This window comes from Amblyomma maculatum, chromosome 1 (assembly GCF_055883805.1).
Source record: "Amblyomma maculatum isolate TAMU_Amacu chromosome 1, ASM5588380v1, whole genome shotgun sequence".
NCBI classification, from domain to species: Eukaryota; Metazoa; Arthropoda; class Arachnida; order Ixodida; family Ixodidae; genus Amblyomma; species Amblyomma maculatum.
Genome location: NC_139344.1, coordinates 147,669,275 through 147,690,053, shown reverse-complemented (window position 1 = coordinate 147,690,053; position 20,779 = coordinate 147,669,275). Strand labels below are relative to the sequence as shown.

The window sequence follows — 20,779 nt, the reverse complement described above, 5'->3', positions numbered from 1 at the left end:
CAGGTGAGATCGAGAAGGGTGCAATCAACAAAAATGGAGCGGCGGAGAGTTTTGTTGATAATTCAAAACAACAGCTCCCACCCAGACGGCCTTTCGTGTGCATTTTGCCCATTGCCCTGTGGACCGTGGGCCAACACAATGACCCGGAATTGAATGTAATTTGAAATTTTATTTTGCAGCAAGTGTTCTACCTCATAAAATCGAAGCAGCTATGAAGATCCTTGTAGTAATCGGTGAGTATTAGCACGACTGCCTTTCTTGTCTTTGGTGAATGCACAGGATTTCGGCTTGCTTATTTGACGGATTTCAATATTCGGTTGCTGGTCAGGTTAGCCATGTCGACTAATGGCGAATTCCACTCGCTGACTTAGAACGTGGTGTTGAATGCGCGCCAGAACGACCCGACCTACCACAGGGCGACTGGGTCCCCTAATTCGAAGAGGTACCCTGACAAAGGCTCTCATGCGCAACCATTTTAGGATTTTTGGCTTGGTATCCGTCCGCATATACTCGATTGACGATGACTAGCCATAATGGCACACTTCGGTCGTAAAGCGTACTTATGTTGGGAAGAGCATCGAATTTTGGTATGAACATTGGCCAACGACAGCTAGGGCTGATTAACACCGAGAATGAGTCTACGCACTGCATGTGCGCGCATATCTCTCTCTTCGTTGAATAGTTGAACGCTGCTGGCGTCGACCTAGTTGTTGATTTTCGACTGTCTGCGAGGAAATTCAGGAAATATCTCTTTAATGAACATCATTCAGGGGAAATCAGATTCTCCATCGCTGCTGGTGCTGGATTCTGAGCTTCTTCAAGCGATTTCTTAATTAACAGAGGCGAAAATCGTAAGTACTTAATCTGAAGATGTACGACGACACAGTCAGGAAGGTACACAAACGCTCAGGGCTAACCGCGCTAGAAACGGGAAAACGCGATCGGTCTATACCGGAATTGACCGCTACCCGGTGTTCCGGTTAAATACGCCTCTTCTCCTGACCCACTGCAGATCGAACACACATTCACAACCGCGGAGATGAAAAAGCTGCTCCAGATCGACGAGTGGAATTAACCATAAGAGAAAAGTAGTAGACCTGCATCCTGCTTTATTCAACATTGCTATCTTGGTTTTAATGAAGGCAGAACCATTTCCTTGCCATAAACACATATAAGGTCGCATCAGTCCGACAGGAGAACCGTATTGCTTCTAGCAAAAATTATGGCTGCATGCGTATATTCTCCATTGCAAAAAGAAACGAATAAATAAAGTTTCAGTTTCTTTATAGTTCTTGAAGGCCTTTATCTTCAAAATTTGTTCTGTGTTGTGATGTGTTCTAAAGCTTTGAAACGACACTGAGGACAGTGCCATTCAATAACTGTTTTCGGGAAAAATTAATTTAGTGGCCCTGTGTAGGTACTGCAACGCTGAAAAAGAAATTATTCCTGAACAGCGAAAATTGATTTTATGGCCCTGTGTCGGTATTGTGATATTTTTCTGCAGATAAAGAAATATGCTTGAGAAAATTTAATTTTAGCATTGCCTGCCGCTTGATACAGACTCATCATAAATCTCATCCCTGATCTCATGTCCTCTTCAATAGGACATTTGAGGTATCGTAAATAAATAAATAAATAAATAAATAAATAAATAAATAAATAAATAAATAAATAAATAAATAAATAAATAAATAAATAAATAAATAAATAAATAAATAAATAAATAAATAAATAAATAAATAAATAAATAAATAAACAAACAAACAAACAAACAAACAAACAAACAAACAAACAAATAAATAAATAAATAAATAAATAAATAAATAAATAAATAAATAAATAAATAAATAAATAAATAAATAAATAAATAAATAAATAAATAAATAAATAAATAAATAAACTTGTGACGTCCACGCTGAGATGGACAGGTTTCCGCCGTACTGAGGGGAACGGTGATATAGCATAGCCTCTTAGATCTGCGACTAAAAATTCGGGGTCGCCGCACGCAGTTGTGAAATCGACCGGCAATGGCGACATCTGTATTCTAGCTTATAACGGTTAGAATTTTGTGGTCTGTCTGTCCACAAAAACAGCAGTTTGTCCTCAGTGTCCTTTTAATAGGAATGTGGCGAGGTGGAACCAGCACTGCCATTTTGTGGTAGTTAGTCTCCGGTGCTATTGGAGAGGTTAAATACTTCCGGAGCTCGTTCCTGGCAGCGCTAATTAGACGTTCTTGCCAACGCGCTTTTCAGGAGCAAGGAGCGAGTTACACTCATTGCATAACAGCTGTCGATGAACAATAGTAACAAGAAAACTGAAGGTTTTGCATCAAATGATCGCAGTTTACTTCATCTTGTACTACTCTCAGTCACCATGCCTTCATTTTTGTTTGTTCTTCCTGCGGCGTCAGCTCCTAGCGGCGCTGCTGACTTTACCACGCACTTGCCCCAGAAAAGATGGACGGGCGCACACTGCCCGTAGTCTGTGCAGGCACACGTTATGTCGTTGACAATGTAACTACGTGATTATAAAAAGGTATCGCTCCAGGTGTCGAAAGAATAGACGCTGCGCCAGTCTTAATGATTTGGAGCTTCGTAAATTACTTTCAGGGGCCTTACAAAAGTGGTATGCCTTGTGTGGAAGCAATAAAAATAAGAGTGATCTAAACGGATAAAAGTATTTCCTTCTTCTGATTAGTAATTGCATTAAATACGCTTATACTGAACATTTTGGAACGTCGAGAATATAACACAACCTGACTGCACGGTTACGCCAATGTAACTCGAGATTCAGCCACAGTTAGAGGAGTCTGTATGCGTGAGCAGGATCTGCTATCGCCGGGTTCCCAGTCGCATCTGGGAGAGGGAACCCTACGCAGATGGTTTATTTGTCACCCACCGAGAACTTGAAGGTTCATTTCGGATCAGTGACGTCAGTCCCTTCAGCTTCTACATTTTTATCCCTCTCTCACTCTGCAGTGCTTGTTCAACAGGTCCCAGAACGCATTACTTAATTCCTCTCTTTCTCAAGTATCTATATCATTACTTTAAAATGGTACTCCTATGGCGACATTGAATGGGAAGAGTCCAGCCTGTGTGAGCTTGCTATAGTAGGATAAAACTATAGAATGAAGCGGCAGATGCTCCTCAGGGAAGGCACTGCAGTCAATGAGCTCAACCGATTTTCGTGACTCCCCGGCTAATCATATTAGCCCCCCCCCCCCCCCCCCCCCCCCCACACACACACACACACACACACGCCATTTTATCAACCACCCCTGCTATGTGAAGCCAACGGGTAAGAGAGGATCGACCACTACAGCCGGAAAACTAGGAGGTATTCTTTCGAGGGGCATTTGAATCCTCACTTTTGAGTTGCCTGCGCGTTCCCCGCGTAAGAGGTGCGCGCGCGCAGGTCATCCCATGTCTGCACGTGCCTCCGCTCCAGCTGCTCGGGATGAGGATATCGCTATAGCCGAGATCCCGTCGGCTGAGCCACTAACAGCTGCCGCTTTAAATTAAACGCATTTGACGACGTCGGTTTGTCTGTTACTCTTACTGTGAACTAATAAACGTAAGGGTAACCCCTTCAGTTTCAAGAAGTGATGCTTGTTGGGCGAGTTGGTGGTTCATGATGGTAAGACAGCGCGTAATACGAAGGACAAAGAAGGAACACACAGACGAGACGGGCGCTCGTCTCGTCTGTATGTTCCTTCTTTGTCCTTCGTATTACGCGCTGTCTTACCATCACCGTTCAGTTTCACTTTCACATGTTCATTTCAATGCATTGTGTGCCTTCTTGTTCACGCAGCGTTGCTCGCGGTGGCCACGGCTCGTCCTGGTTCAAGGGTAAGCATTTCGGTAGCTTCGGGCAGCCTTAAAACGCTTTATTTTTTCCTTCTACAGAAAACCTCATTTATTTTTGTAGCAAAGTCTTGTTAACAACCAGCCAAGATTGCAATGGCTACTCGCTATTATTGGTAGGGTATCACCGTTTTATAACACCTTATTCGATTTAATTCATGTACCTAGCCTTTTTTAGCACATTATCCGCTGGCTGTTTCTGTTTTCTTGCGCGAGGTAGTCTCCTAAAGGTTGCTTTGCAAAATTGCTTGCGGGAATTATATGCACCGTTCACTTTGGTACTTAATAATTCAGTTAAACTGTGCTGCTCTTAACTCTACTGTCGAAATATATGGACTCTCTGGCGTAGTGTCTCTGCCTTTCATTATGCTCCTTTTCTGTGCTTATTTGTGGAACGATGGCTCTCTGCTCACCTTCATCGCTAACTATATCACCGGCCCGCAGCACCGCCGCGAGGCCTACGTGCTGCCGGACGGCGCGGAGCTGCTGCTGGGCACCGTCAAGACGACCTTCAAGTGTCCCGGCGATGGCTACTTCGCGGACGTGGACAACGACTGCAAGGTGTTTCACGTCTGCCACGACGCCTTCGGTCCGGAGGGGGCCGCCGGCCACGAGATGCAGCAGTTCAGCTTCCTGTGCGGCAACCAGACCATGTTCAACCAGCTTAGCCTGACGTGCGCCTACGAGGACGACGCGGTGCCGTGCGAAAACGCCAAGGACTTCTACTACCTGAATGCCAACATTGGTGACCCTAAGGCAGATTTTCTTACCGACAACGACATCCAGCGCGCGGCGCCGCTGGTGCCGTCGGTGAAGGCGCATGGCGCAGCCCTGACGGCCGGTCCGGCCCAAGCTCCTCCTGCAGGCCCGGCAGGCCCGGTAGGCCCGGCCCCGGGACTCATCAGGGTGCCTCCTGTAGGGATCCCCAGAACGCCGGCCCGCGGGCTGGGCCGCGGCGCGGCTTCTGAACTTAAGGAAGTCACGGTTACGGCGCCGCCAACGACGCCATCTGCGCAAAGTACGACGCAAAAGGACGAATAGTGCTCGGGCTCTTCCTGCTCTCACCGTCCCTGCGTGTGTTTCCGTACGCCGTGGCCGCTTGACTGTTGGGGTGAAGGATTCGATCCGCTCAGGACGCTTTCGATTTTACTCACGGATAGCTTGGGGTGGTATTTTCTCTCTTGGTTACCCTGTACAGCCACCTCTTGGTTGCATTTTGAAGGAAACAATATGAACTGCACTGCCTATATATGCACACGAACAGTTCCTGAATGTGTAGAAAGGATACATTGGTTACCTTTCACATGCTTCGCCGCTAAGCAGAATTCTTTTATGCGGGATGTATCTCTTCTCTTTCTTGATCACCTGAGCAAATGGTCGGTTGTAAAGTCCTTAGCACGCCGAGGGATGCAAATGTAAGCCGGTGAAACAAAAGATGAGTGCGCCCTTCGCACGACCTAGGCCAATGTTATTTCACAATTGTAGTTGATTCATGGAATGCAAATGTCTTCACAGCAATAAATATTTCGTCTTTTTTAAACAGTTCTTTTGACTCTGTGCAACCAGACATGTTTCGCCAACACACTGAAATGCGCATTCTGGATATATTATCCAACACTAATAACCCATGAGAAAGGAGCTCAGTTGACCCCGGTTTAAGTTATCTTGCGGCCCAACCGGACGTTCTGCATCATATTATACCTTGACGCTGTTAACAACGTCACAATCGCTAAGAAAGCGACATATATACAAACCGCAATGCAAAAAGGAAATGAAGAAAAAAATCTCCGGGGAGGGTGACACAGTACTGAATTTCAAAGGCTACCATGCGTTTTGGGCTCTACAGGGCGTTCTTTGCTTTGAGGCGTGAGAGCTAACTGTTTTGAAATTGTAGAACTCGAAATTAAACTTCACCACAGCCTTATTTTTTGTTTTTATCTCTACTCCCTTCGTTAACGGTTTTAATTCGTTTATATACCTTGACGTCTCAAAGTGACTCAGGATGTGTGGGACGCCGTAATTGAAGGCTCCAGAAATATCGACCATCTGGAATTCTTGAACGTGCACATAACACACAGTATTTTCATCTCCATCGAGAAGACGCCCCAGCGGCTTGGATTTGATCCCGCTTCCTTGGGTTTCGCAATTGAACTCCCTAACCAATCGAGCCACACGGCCTCTCGGGGGGCCCCTGCAGCGCGACGTGCTTGTTGTAATCACATGCTGCTTTTTAACTCAGGTGAACGTGACCCTGTGGCATAGATGTAGTGTGCATGCCTGGCTCGCGGCCTAAGGTTCGGAAATTCAATTCCAGGCTACGTCACGACCCATCTCGGCCAATTAGGATCTCACTGTCACAAAGCAGACGGTAAACGCCCGGTTTTTTCGCCGAACTGGATCCTCACCGCTGTCGCGTCAAAACAGAACACATCAATATCATTTGTTCTAAGCATATGCATTCTGAGAAGAAACAAATCGAGCATGAAATCGGCACTGGGTGCTCCGTCGCAGCTGAGTGAACATTTCTTTCTTTCTTTCTTTCTTTCTTTCTTTCTTTCTTTCTTTCTTTCTTTCTTTCTTTCTTTCTTTCTTTCTTTCTTTCTTTCTTTCTTTCTTTCTTTCTTTCTTTCTTTCTTTCTTTCTTTCTTTCTTTCTTTCTTTCTTTCTTTCTTTCTTTCTTTCTTTCTTTCTTTCTTTCTTTCTTTCTTTCTATACCAGATTTCAGGCTGTTTGAGGGAATCTAATGATGGCGCGGCAAAAAAGTGGGAAGGCCATTGCGTGTGCCACCTCCGACGTATATATTCATTTAAGAGGAGCAATGCTGGCAGTTCACGGGCAGCAGCACACAGCGCCTTTTACAACCTCGCATGACTGGGAGGGTGGAATCACATTCAGCCGTGCACTTCCTGCGCGGAGGGCGCCCGCATTAGCGGCGCGAGATCGTGCCTGGAGCACGTTAGCAGCCACACAAATCATCCTCGGGCAGAGCGAAACAGTTTCACTGCGCGCTCAAACGTAGCCCGAGCTGTAAAGAGAAGGAGCAGAGAGATGCGGCTGCCTGGGAGGCTTCGTCAGCGGCTCGTCTCCGTGGGCGTCCAGCCGTGTGGGCCATCGTGACATTCCGGATGTGGCGACCTTGCACGCTGAGGCTCCCGCTCCGCCGACTCTATCCGTTGCTGCGGCCAATAAAGCATCCAGCCACAAAGGTAGCGCGCACTGTCGTCTTCTCCGGCCCGACCGTGACAGACGATGTGGCTGGGCGGCCTCGCTCACTGCCCCGTTCACTGTGATTAATTTTCTTTGCTCCGCACCGACTTGTTATCCGGTCTACATTTTTTTTTTGTTTATCGCTGAGGTGCGCACTACTCAAGGAAAAACAAAATAACGAATACAAACTACATGAACGTCGGCTTGAGCCCACTATAACTTTGCGCGCCATGTGTGAGCGTATATGCTATTCCTACTTTTTTTCTTCTTACGAGCCCCTTCAGATATTGAAGTGGCTTCCAATAGCCGCGGGTAGACTGAAGTCATAGCCGGTGCATCTCGGCTGACATATTCAAGTTGTAGGATTATCAGGAACCCCGAAGCCCTCAGGCACGTCGTCGCGCTTCACTGGAGGTTCGGGCGGCCGTCTTAATGCGCGGCTATGCGGCGGCGAGAACGTCGGCTCACTTATCAGGCTGTCGGACGGTGGACGGCTCGATCTTGATCGACGCAGTACCACCTCACCAGGCCTCCGCGGACGAATCTGGGTCACAGGTTACCCGCGCGCAGCACAGTGCGCGGCTGTTTCGCCATCCTCTGTATCGGGCTCTTTAAAGAAAGCGAAAGCAGCTCCCAAAAAGCCACGAGTGTCGTTGCGGTTCGTTTCCTCTGCGATACAACGACACGATGCGTATGCTTGTGTACATTCGTTTTATTTTCATATGCGACATTAATATACTTCCTCACTGGCTCCCCCTCCACCAGCTTCTTGAAACAAGCATTCTTGAAACGTAGGCACGTGCGTCGTGATAGCTGGATGACATATTCGAGCATCGCAGAGGTCAGCATAACCGATTGGATAGAAATGTCATGTCCGACTGTTTGATTTGTTTCACTGCTTTTCGCTATTCCTTGGCAAGAACCTGTCCTTATCAGAACCCGGGAGTCAAGATTAGCTCTTTCGCTATAAGGGGGGAACGCTTTTCCGGTGTTATCAGAAGGTCATGAATTCCATGCGGGAAAGGAAACAAACTTTCGACAACTGAAAGAGAGAAAAATGTTTTCACCTTAAGAATGTTTTCTGAGGGGTTATGCTCAATTATTGCTTGTTTCCGCTATGGTTTTCGCATTGTACTCGATACAAGCGCTGCTATACCAGCTAGACATGAAAAGGCAGTCTGCAACAAAAGAACATCTGCCGATTGAAATGACAGTTCATCGTAGTCGATGTGCAGAGCAAAATGACGAGGCTTTTAGGCAGTGAAGGGAACTTTACCGAACTAATCATGACGTGCACAACTGAAGTAGATACCAAGAGGAGCTATTTAAGCTTATACGCTCGACATTGATAAATTCTCCTAGGTAAGAAGGGACGTAATGATAAGAAACGACAGAGCTTGAGACTCTCAATCCACACATAATGCAGAAATGTAATTGTCAAACCTTATCAATATGCAGAGAGTAAACTGCACTCTGGATAACGGGGAAATGGGAGCGGTTTTGGGATTGCTGAGAAAACATTAAAACATGCAGTGTTCCTGAGGGTAACAGGAGAAATTAAGGCAGTGGTATAAAAAAAAGAGGCACGCAGTAAGAGACAAAGTTGCAGCCCATTTGCGATTACAACGCAGATAAGAGCAGGGAAGTTAAAAATTTGTTTATACAAAATCGAAACATGTACTAAGCCTGGCGAAGCTCAATGTTTTTAGCATAAAGATTCGATGAAGATACTAACACAGCACCATTCCTCGATCTCTTTGCATAAGTGTTTTATACATCAAATTGTAACGCGAGTTTCTTTCCACAAATATCTAGCCTCAAACAGTATGCCTTCTAGTCAGGTGCAGCGCCGAAACCATGTTACGGACAACCTCAGCGTCATCGCCATAAAATCATGCTGGTTGAGAGTTTCTGCGTTGGCAGCTGTCATGTTTGATGTCTAGGGGACTCCTCTGGTCACAAAAACGTCAGCCTTCATTAGTTTCGCCAGCAACTACAAAACTTGCTGTAGGTTTGTACGCACTGAAACACCAAGCCTTTCTCGCGCGAACGCGCCCATTACACGTCTAGACCTCTCAGCAACCGTTTCTAATAGACATACGACCCCACTGGCAGCGTTGGCGTTGCGAATGTAACAAGTGGTACAGCTCTGGATCATTAATCAAGACATTTCTAGGGGTGCCCCCTGAAACACCCATCTCTTCCTCGTTACTTCGCCCCGTGGATAAGAAGGCTAATGAAATGAAGACCCATCTCGCATTTCTCCGCCCACGCCTCGACTATACGAAGGTGGCGTGAACGTAAGGAGTGCATTCTGGAGAGGACTGCGCACTTATGTTTGAATATCTTGTATTTACTTTTACTGCAGGACTGCTTTGTCTCTTTCTCTCTCTCTCTCTCTCGAACGTCACTACACTGCTGCTTAAACAAGCTTCAAAGGAAAACAATGGATGTGGAAAGCGTAACGGCTTTTTAATTTATTCTTCGTTTCTAAGCCGGTTTCAGTGTAAAGAGCTGAGCGAGTTTTGTGCTCTTAGAGGAAGAGAGAAGAGGGGGAAATTGTAACAAGAAAGGGAAAAAGGTTGGTTCGACACAGATTGCTTTAATGCAATCTTGCACATGCTACAGAAAATAATTAGCCGATGGTAATACAATTGCTTTTTTTGAAATGCCACTAGTTACAGTGGTCAATTGCATCCCCTAAAAAGTAGCTGAAGTGTCACACGAAAGTAATCGATTACTATTTCGTTACTTGCGTTGAAGGTTTCGTTGCCATAACACAAATTTATTCAGAGTACAATGAACTACTGTAGCTTGCTTGATATTTTGTTATGCGTTGTCAATTTTCCCGAGGAGTTGTACTTCGAAATTGTCATCGCAAATTTATCCACACCTAATTCCTCGAGGAGAGATTAGAAGCCACACTGAGCCCTCTCTCAATATTGCGCGACGCATGAACACCGTACGCATCAGCTCGTAGTTACGCAGTGATTTAATGCTAGTACTTCACGTGTGGGTTGCGGCAGTTGGCTCCAAACTCATGAAGGAGCTTAACATTTTTGAAGTAGTCCTGTCGAACGGTATTTTTGCTACCGATTTCCGCTCTACGAGCCGAACACCCAGTCGGTCATGCGAACTTCAAATCTTATTCTCGAGGTATATCTGACCGACCGAGATGAACCGGTGGTGTCAAAAACTATCTTGAAAATCTGACAGTGAGCCAATAGCGGAAACAGACGTCAGGCACGAGGGTCGCTCACAGTAGTGGGCTCCTTACCCAAGCAACTTAGCCAAGATAGCTCAGCAGCAGGCTTCGCCGCTCGGCTTGTGCCTATTTGAAGAAACCGGTGGTTACTGGGGACATGGAGTGCCGGACCGGTGGCCTAGTGATCACAGCATCCGCCTCCCATTCGAGAGGTGCTGGGCTCGATCCCCAGTGCCTCTTGGCACCTACGAGATTTCTATTGCGTACAAGAATACTTCCGCCTTATCGTACGGTTTGGTTTAGTTTATGGGGTTGAAAGTCCCAAAACAACTCAGGCTATGAGAGATGCCGTAGTGGAGGATTCCGGAAATTTCGACCCCCTGGGGTTCTTTAACGTGCACTGACATCGCGCAGCACACAGGCGCCTAGCTTTTCGCCTAAACCGAAAAGCAGCTGCCGAGGCCGGAATTCGATCCCGTATCCTTGGGCACAGTAGTCGAGCGCCATAACCACTGAGCCGCCCCGGCGGGGGTGCCTTAGCGTTCGCTTTTCTGGGGTGAAGTGCTTCAGAGAAGGATGTTTTGCCAACGCAACCTCAGTGGCAAAAAACTAGTAACTTTACCTGCCACCATAGAGTGGAGCGCGGCTGTGATTGATCCGTGCCTAATCAGATTTAAAATCAATACTTTTCGTTCCGCACATATATGGGTAACCGACACAAGAAAAGTAGATTGACAAAGGAAGCAGACTAAAAGTTTTGTCTCATGAACTTGACGTCGAAGGGAAAGATCACTCTGTCTGTAGAAATATCCCTTTTTGGAGGGCGGCCCTTTGCGTGATCTTGATTTTATTTTTCTGCATTATAAAGCGCCTCTACTATAGGACCCTAGTGGCACCTAGTTTCACGTACACGAAGAAAAAATATAAGCCCAAGGAAGGCAAGGACTAAAAGGCATACTTCTCCGAGCACATGGTCTGAATACTCTTCCTTTTGATACTGCAAAACAGTAGTGCTGGCTTCAGCAGAATCCTTGTTTTGTGCGCCTTCTAGGTTTATAGCTGGGTCGTCGTGTTTTTTTTTTTTTTTTTTTCGAACTGTCGAGTTCAGTGCAACTGTAAGTAATTTATAGCGCTGTTTCACAGTGGAGGCTCCCTAAATAACACGGTCGCTTGATATTCGGGACGCGATCTGAGACGGCGGTGTTTCCTAGCAGGAATATTCCCTCTAGCACGAGTGTCTGTCAAGAACATTACCGTTTGAAAAAGTGATCTGTTAATTGCAAAGTAACTCTAACATTTCATTGATTACACGCAGTCAATTACCTGTAACGCGTCACGTTCAACTCTGCTCCAACCTTTCACATCACGAGAAGTTCTGAGAGCGTGATGGAAGGAGAGTCGTGTTGGGTGACGATCAACAGAAATATAGAGAATCCTGCCTGCTGGAAAACCATTTGAATGTGAGGCAACCGTGGGATATTATACTTTTATGTGCACGTTGACGGGAATGGTATAAACTTCCTATGCGTGCAAAAATACATTTTTAAAGTTTGCCTTGCGCTCACAAACAGTAATTAAAACGCTGATAGAAGACCAGTGGTGTGCATCTTTAAATATGAATCGTAAAAACTATACCTCTGTTGAGGAAAGATCTTCGGGTATATTGATTCTTATGGCGCCGTCATATAACGCATAAAAATGAGTTTACGAACTATTTCTCAGGACTTCTCGAACCTCTTTGGGTATGCATGGAAGGCGTGTGAGTCTGTGACGTCAGCAAGCCCCTGCATGGGTTTTGTCAATGCTTGTGCTACATAAGAACGCTCCCGAGTAACTTGAAAAAAAAAAAGAAAAAAAGAAAACGATTTCGAGTCAGGCCACGGCCGTAATGTTATGACGTTGTCAGTTAGCAGCCGGTTGACCAGGCAGCAGCTACCACATCCCATTCGCGCGCGCACCTGAGGCAGGCGCAAAGTATCGGGTATCTATTATTCAAGGGGCTGGAACTAATCCTATTCTGGAATGGTCAGTGCGGCAGATGATGTGCGGGTACCGCCACGTAAATGCAACGCCCAGTAATAGTATAAGCGAGACGAGTGTGCTGTCGTTGCAGTCCAGTCAGCAGCCGGAACGTCATTTCGGGATCAAGTTGTGCACCAAAGGGTTTAAAAAGAGAAAAAAATGCACTGAATTAAAGAGAATAATTTCTCGAATACATTAAGTTTATGGTTTATTGTCCATGATTTCCTAACATCCATGCAGTTGAGTCGTCACATTCACCACAACAACTGACATGGTTGTTTTCCAAGGTAGCAGGCAAGGCCTACAAGAGATAATATGAACTCTCTGCTACCTGAAATGGGGAGAGGAGTGAATGGGTTGCAGTCCTACAAAAACTCAACTGAAAATGGGTGTGGGACAGTTTATACACTGGAGTGAAAGGGGGAGGAAGCTTATGGGATGATTATTTCTTTTAGCATATCTGCTTGCTTTTTCAGTAGCTCATCGTCCCATTCCTCAGTCGCAATGGGGCAGTTCATGCATTATCAGTCGCAAAACTTCCAAGGCCACTGTTATCATGACCGGAATGGCGTGGGAGGATCAAAGTCGAAAAACGACGCGCTGACCGGATCAGCTCCCCAGCCTGTTCCTAAATTATAGCGAGGGAATATTTCACTATCACTGGCATATTCTTGAACAGATTTGCGCACCTGTTTCACCAAAAGACTCGTGCGCTTCACCTGTTTCTGTGAGCGCTTTGTCCTGTGAACTTCTGTGAAAAGATGGTGGATCGCACTGCGACCACCCGCCGCGGTGGCTTAGACGTTAAGGCGCTTGATTTCTGAACTCGAGAACTCAGGGTCGATCCTGGCTGGCTGTGACGGCCGCCTTTCGATGGTGGCGAAACGCAAAGCGCTCGCGTATTGTGCGATACTGCGCCGGCGCCTGTGCCCGCGTACTGTGTGTGGGTGATCGCAATTACCATAGCCCTCCGCTACGGCGTACCGCATAGCAGACGTTATTTAGGGACGTACTTTAAACACTATTCGCCGCACCGTACCGTACCGTGTCCGTACCATACCATACCATACCATACCATACCATACCATACCATACCATACCATACCATACCATACCATACCAATACCACACCATACCATACCGTACCCATACCATACCATACCATACCATACCCATACCATACCGTACCGTACCCATACCATACCATACCATACCATACCATCATCATCATCATCATCATCATCATCATCATCATCATCATCATCATCATCATCATCATCATCATCATCATCATCATCATCAGCCCGACTATACCCACTGCAGGGCGAAGGCCTCTCCCATATTTCTCCAATTAACCCGGTTCTGTGATACCATATCATACCATACTATATCATAGCGTACCATACCATATCACAGCGTACAGCACCATACCGTATCACACTTCTGGTTTCGTTTGATTTGTGGGGTTTTACGTCCTAAAGAGAGTGTAGGGTATGAAAGACGCCGTTCTGGAGGACTCTAGAAATTTCGACTACTCGGGGGTTTTTTAACATGCACTAACATCGCACAGCACACGGGTGGCTTGCTTTCCGCATCCCTCGAAAAACGGCCGCCGCGGCCCCCACTGCACCGTCGCGGCGGGGCCATACAAAATTTCTGTATAGCGGGAAAGTTTTGAACATGGTTGCCTATAGAGCGCAGGAATATTGCGTTCACGTGCGTTTTGATGGCCTTTGCCTATTTCTTACCGGCTCAATAGCACGTGAAGGCACCAAATGGTGGCGAGGGCAGGCGAGTGCAACACCCAATGTTGCCTACCCTTATAAAAAAAAGAAAAAAAGCCAAGCTTTTTCTTCGGGGTTTATATTGGCCTCTCCGCTGATCATCCGCTGATAAGCTGGTATATCTGGAGCTATCGGTGCCGTATTTAATTTGTTCATTTTATTGCAGTCGGAAAAAAACTACAGAAAATTTTTTGTTGTCACGACAAAATTTCTGTGCGGTTTTTGGCAGGTAACCTGTTGTGAAAATAGAGATTTCTGTAGTAAATGCAGAATTTTCTAGAGTTCAAACAGAAAAGTTCTGCAGAATTACATAAAATTCTGCCGTTTGCGACAGAACTGCAGAATTTTGTCGTATTTTTAACTCAGTCCTGCAGATATTTTCGTATGAGATGGTTTCATCTTTATGCGAAGCAATTCTACAGCGGCATCACGTATCCCTTAAACCTGACGCATTCAGGTATAAAGATTCTGTCTCCGTCACTGCTCAATGGAGCGCTTTGAGGCATGGTAAGCAGTCGTGGACCACAGGGTAGCTAATGCTCGGAAGGATATTGTTTTGAACCCCTATAGCTTTCGTAAAGCTGTCAACGCACAACGCAATACGCCGTTCGAGAACTCTCAACAAGTGCCGGGAGCATCTGCACATACATCAGAAAGGTACACAAAGTATGCAACGCGGTATTAAACAAATTTAGGCAACTGCAATTACGAATTTTTGGTACTGAGGCCCTGTGTGAAATGTATGTGATTACTCGGTATTGCTTCATGGTATCGTGACTGACCAACCAGGTCTCGCATGCTCATATGCATATGCATATGCGTATACATATGCATATTAGACACGTACGGATGGCGCAGTTTACTGGTCTTGCAGAAAATCTAGCACGTCGGGCTCATTCCTTTTTTTTTTTTTTTCTCATTCCCATGTTTCGCGAGGCTCCCGTAGCCTTACGCTGAAACCACTCGTCACGCGGGCATATCCATCCTTGTCAACATTATTTGTATTTTTTTGTTTTGACAGTTAGGTTAAGAATATGAGCGTGGGGCACACGACCTGTCCTTTTCCCCTTTCCGCGTGCTTCTTTCTTCAACAGCGCTAACTTCGAAGCTCCGTTTGCCTGCGGTGTTGCGAAGTCATCAATCATATGTAGCGGCCTTGTCCTAGCGTAGGTGGCCCTGCTTAGTCCTCGGGAAATAAAACGTTCGAACACGATATTATCGACTAGCTCATGTTTCTTGGCGCATTTTTACGCGGCGTGGATGCACCTTGAGCAGATTTCTGCTTTTATAAATGATAGATACTGCTCCGCTTGCTCCTGAACTGGTTGCTCCGTGACGGCAAGGCTACTGAACCAGAAAACGGCCAACCAGAGAAGCGGCATACGCATGAGCTATTCCACCGTTTTCCCCACTACTGGAACCGCGAAAGCAAGTTTTTCGAGGCCATTATTTTGTCTTGTTTTTTTCGCTTCGAAAATCAAGCCGAAAGCACTGCAACTTATTACTTTTCCCACCTCGCACTTTTTTCTTGCGTTCGCAGGAAAGAAGAGTGTAGAAGGGTTGAAACACATGGAGGTTGACCAGGTGAACATCCGCTTCACTATCTAAGCTGGCGGGAGGGGCACGGGATACGGAAGGAAAAGAAAGTGAAGAGAAAGACGTGCTCGACGTATGCAGCTGCAAATAACCAACAGACGTGGGCGCTCAATGTGGCTGATCGATTTCCGAAAGAGCAGTAGTTCATTCAAATTTTGCTAAGCAATGCTGGCACATTATAATGACGAAAGACTGGACTGCGAAACTTTCTTACAGAGTATGTGATGTATGTAGGAAAATGTTTCTTTTCATGTGATTCTCGCGGCTACATTGCTCCAGTAAGCATCGAAAAGTTTTTGTGAATTTCCTTCACGAACATGCATGGTGGTAAATTTGGACGTTTCCGAGTATAGCTTGTTTATGAGGTTTCGTAACGCAGGACTGTTTGCAAGCACTTCAGAGCTGCCTTCGAATAAAATAAGAAAGCAGTGAGAAAAAGGAGCGGGACGGCGGATACCTTGCACTGGGGGAAGAAAAAGAAAAAAAGACGGGACACAAATATGAAGACGAAACGAAATGAAGTAGAAGCACGTGGCAAAGAAAAATCGCTCAAGCCTGTCGACCCCGAAGAACCGGGAGAAGAGTTGATGAGCTCGGCGAGTTCCATCCAAGAACCCTGTGCTCCTTCAGAGGTCGGTTGTCAGGGTGATTAAGAAGTGGACACAACGCTTGTCTTTCTCAAACAAATCGAGGGCAAACACAAACACAAAAAATATGCTCAGACTACTGACTTAATGTCACGTCTACAGGTGCCATAGGCAAGTCTGTGTTCGTAGGTGCAACGTGTTCTTAAGTGCGACACGAAGTTGCTGACGACACAGAAATATTTCTCGTCACGGAAGCATGTCGGAACAAGGAGCTGCAGTTAAAGGTGAACAACGAGCATGAGAATTGCTAGCACGTGAGTGCAGTGAGGCTAACTTGAATTCATGCTAAAGCCACAGGTCTACCCATTGCCTGCTTTCTTGATGGGTATGGCCACACATCATCTGCTGTCGTGAGCGTGCAAGACAGTTTCATTTGCGCATAAATTTCAAGCAAGGTGGATGGCTCAGGCCTACAACATCAATATAGTCACGCTCAGTTCGAGGCCATGTAAAAAACAAATATATAAATATGTTGGTAGCTCTGAATTTATCCCAGCGTGCAAGGTGGAAACATCCTTTATTAATTAATCACGGAGGCTAACTTGAATTCATGCTAAAGCCACAGGTCTACCCATTGCCTGCTTTCTTGATGGGTATGGCCACACATCATCTGCTGTCGTGAGCGTGCAAGACAGCTTCATTTGCGCATAAATTTCAAGCAAGGTGGATGGCGCAGGCCTACAACATCAGTATAGTCACGCTCAGTTCGAGGCCATGTAAAAAACAAATATATAAATATGTTGGTAGCTCTGAATTTATCCCAGCGTGCAAGGTGGAAACATCCTTCATTAATGAATCACGGAGGCTCGAGTTTGTGATCTTCGCGCTGAGTTACAAAATTAGGTTGTCACGCTGAAAGGGAATTAGTCTGTTAAAAACGACGTCATGTAGTACATCTCGTAGGTGGAAACATTAGGACGCTTCAGGTAAGAGGTTTTGCGCCAGTAAGCTTTGAAAACTTGAGAGGCATTGCGTGCGCGTATATGAAACTCCTAGGCTCTATACTGCCTTGCCATGGGTCGGTGCAAAGGTTTCAGAAACCGAAACAAAAAAATGTGTTTTCGGCCCAGTGGCTACTGATGCCTATTAGCAGTTGACCACCTTTGCATTACAAGTAGCCAGCTTAGTGCCAAAAGCTCAATTTTGTCATTTATTTGTGTATCGGCTATATTTCAAGACATATTTTAAGCATTTTCAGCATTGACTTAGCATTACGAAGGTATAAGATATAGTTGTTTTTTTTTTTCGAAATGTTTCGAACTTATTTTGCCTTCCTCGATTTCAAGCATCTATATAACCTTCTATGATTTGGGTTTCTAATGGAAGACACGCGTTGAGTACGTTCCGCCGCGTGAAAAAAAGGACAGGCGTCTACAAGATATCTACCGCACCGCCAGGGTGGTGCAGTGGTAAGACGCCCGACTACTGTGCCGGAGTACCCGGGTTCGAACCCGGCCTCGGCGGCTGCGTTTCGATGGAGGCGAAACGGAGTGGTGTCCGTGTGCTGTACGATGTCAGTGCACGTTACACTACCCCAGGTGGTCGAAATTTCCGGAGTCCTCCACTACGGCGTCTCTCATAGCCTTAGTCGCTTTGGGACGTTAAATCCCACAAGCCAAACCTACAAAATATCTACCGCTCCGTATTCAAAAGGAAGCAAACTTCGCTTACCATTTCAGTGCGTTTTGTAGCGAGAGCTGCTTTGGCCACAGTCTCGTCATTTCGCCGTGACTGTCCGTGCCAGTCCGTGAGGGAGAAGAAAAAGGAGAAGAAGAAGGGAAAGAAGCAAAAGGAGAAGAAGAGAAACAATAAAGATATGAATAAGAAGTAGAAAAAGAATATAAAGATTAAGAAGAAGAAGTAGAAGAAGAAGACAAACAGATAGGAAGAAAACAGGTCGGTAGTTGGTAAGGGCGAACGATAACAGTGAGTTGCTAGGACAGAAGATTCTTTCGAACGTTGTGATGGCGATGTGCCCCGGAGTTCGATGTAGAGACGATGTCATACCACTTAGACGTCTCCTACACCTGAATGAAAATGGTCAACGACGAGAGGCAAGAGGTACTCATACGTGAAGTGATTCCCCTATGGCACAAATAAAGCTGAAACCATAGAGCAAACTACTATGTGCAAAAGACATGTCTTCACTTTCAAGCCGAACCTAAGCGTCGTACCCATGCAGATTTCTCTCGAGTAACTGCAGGTTTAACCACGAGCGAAACCACTGCTAATTTTTTTCTTTTTACCAGCTCTCGAGTCAGAAATCAACGACGTAATCTTGCTCCCGTGAACGTTTTTCGGTATATCGAGTGCTTATGTGTAACAGCTTATGCGTTCCCAGGCAAAGATGAACTTGCAAACGTAGCGGCTTATATATTGAACCTAAGTGACATTCTTTGGACTATTGGATTCAAAGTCCATCCAGCCATACACCCCGTCATATAGTAAATTGAAATGATGATGTTCGCTTATTGCCGGCAACTTTTTATATTTTGTGTCCTTAGAAAAATTTGGCTATAGTATGGGGAATATGTTCACTCGAAACAGATGCCATGCTGGCCAGTGTTGTCCATGTATCCAGCAGGTGCCAAAATGTTTCGTCGTCTTAAATACAAAACGCCATATATTAATGATATTGTTTATATAAGCAACGAGATAAAATTTATTATTTTACGCTGACACCAGCTTATTCTGCTCCTCTACTGATATTAATCAACTAACGGACTCTGCGAACAAGGTACTCGCTTCTTTGAAGGAATGGTCATGCTTAAATTCTTTGACGGTAAACAAAGAAAAAACAAAGGCAATAATATTTCATGCTAAGGGCAAGCTAGTAGGGAATGCGCCATCTATATTTTTCGGCGGCTCAAGAGTGGAATATGTCCAATCATTCACATCACTTGGCATAGATTTTACACCCACAATGTCATGGGATACTCAGATAAACAAAGTCTGCACTAAGCTTTCTAAATTCATAGGCATTATCTCTCGTAATAAATATATTCTACCAACGAAAACGAAGCTTGACCTCTACTATGCATTCTTTGTCTCCTACTTAGGATACTGCTATTTGGTGTGGGGAAATACCACTATGTCCAATTTGCAAAACCTTTTTGTTCTGCAGAAGAACATGCTACGCGTTATAACAAATTCCTCCTACGACGCCCCAACCCGTCCCATACGGATGAAATACAAAATAATTCCAGTACTTAAGCTGTTCGAGTACAGGTTTGCTTGTTTTTATAAAAAACATACCGCACGAAATAACCCATTTTTGTCCCGCATTGTACAGCTGGTGCCACACAACACGCCCTATGCTACAAGAAACCCTGAAATGTTTGAGGTACCCAGATGTAGAACAAACTATGGTTTTGTTATGTTGAAATATATACTGCCAATGTGTTTGAACACTTTTCTTTACAGCAACATGAACAAAATGACTTTTTCTTTCCTCCGAGAAATGTTCACTGATTAGGTTGTATTGATAAGAAATGCGTCTATCGACAATTCATTTTTACTTTTTCCTTGTCATTGTATAACTTTTTTCTGTTTCAAAGCACTGTCTCAGTTTGTAACGCGTGAGTTGTTCATTTTATATCGCACAAACTGCCTCTGCTGTTCACCGTCGACCTTACGGGTGGCGAAGCCCGTCAAGCGGTCATTGCGAACTGCTTTTTTTTCGTCACCCGCGCTTTTTGTACGACAAAAGCGGAATAAACATTCATTCATTCATTCATTCATTCATTCATTCATTCATTCATTCATTCATTCATTCATTCATTCATTCATTCATTCATTCATTCATTCATTCATTCATTCATTTATGTCATCGATGAGTTTATGAACATGGTTACATAGCTACTTCGGTGGTAGAAACACTGTTCTTGTCCTTCTAAGTATTGGTGTACGTGGCGTAAGAATGGGTGAAACTTCAGCATGACCAAGCTCACTGCACGAGATGGCGAATGCAGCTAGCATGCGGCGTTCGCGGGCGACCACGGGGGTTGTACGCACCACTGTGTCTCCAGCCCACGAAGATACGAACTGTTGCTTTTCTCGGCGCCGCGCTGAAAGTGAGCTGCTTGTGTCCGTGATCAGCGAAATATACATTCCTACTTCTGCGCACTCACGCATGTCACTACATGGATGGAGGTTTAATGGTTCACAGGAAGTTGCTTTCATCCGTGATTCCCCTCCTCAGCTTTGCACCTTCTTTCGTATTTGTGCGATTAGGTGCAAGATAAAGGGATTAGTGGGAATTAAAAACCTTGGTTTACCTTGCTTCTATCATGTTTCTATCATGTGCGCAGTGGAAAATTAACAACTCTGTCCATGTGAGCATCGCTTGCGAAGATATCAAAGGTAAGTATTTTTGAAGGTCACTGTCACGCAGTTTCTGATCGCAAAGTGGCATACGTGGTGCATGCCAATGAAAATTAATGAACGGACTCCCGG

General features: G+C 45.3%; 2 protein-coding genes across 2 annotated transcripts; both read left to right on the top strand.

Moving 5' to 3' along the window:
* Positions 1 to 211: 211 nt before the first annotated feature.
* On the top strand, positions 212 to 5,366 carry LOC146204284 (uncharacterized). Its single transcript, XM_084586383.1, has 3 exons — positions 212 to 233; positions 3,811 to 3,848; positions 4,308 to 5,366. The coding sequence occupies exons 1-3, from the start codon at positions 212 to 214 to the stop codon at positions 4,902 to 4,904; spliced, it is 657 nt and encodes a 218-aa protein (XP_084442509.1). The 3' UTR covers positions 4,905 to 5,366.
* A 13,839-nt stretch (positions 5,367 to 19,205) lies between these two features.
* On the top strand, positions 19,206 to 19,799 carry LOC146204283 (uncharacterized). The gene has a single exon (XM_084604670.1). It carries the CDS (start codon positions 19,248 to 19,250, stop codon positions 19,797 to 19,799), a length of 552 nt encoding a protein of 183 aa, XP_084460796.1. The 5' UTR covers positions 19,206 to 19,247.
* Positions 19,800 to 20,779: the final 980 nt, after the last annotated feature.

What these genes read in the sequence shown, in the direction of transcription:
- LOC146204284 (XM_084586383.1), top strand. Translation starts at nt 212, where the DNA reads ATGAAGATCCTTGTAGTAATCG. An exon ending in GAAGATCCTTGTAGTAATCG is followed by an intron (nt 234 to 3,810) that starts GTGAGTATTAGC and finishes TTGTTCACGCAG; the next exon opens with CGTTGCTCGCGGTGGCCACG. An exon ending in CGGCTCGTCCTGGTTCAAGG is followed by an intron (nt 3,849 to 4,307) that starts GTAAGCATTTCG and finishes ACCGGCCCGCAG; the next exon opens with CACCGCCGCGAGGCCTACGT.
- LOC146204283 (XM_084604670.1), top strand. Translation starts at nt 19,248, where the DNA reads ATGTCATGGGATACTCAGATAAACAAAGTCTGCACTAAGCTTTCTAAA.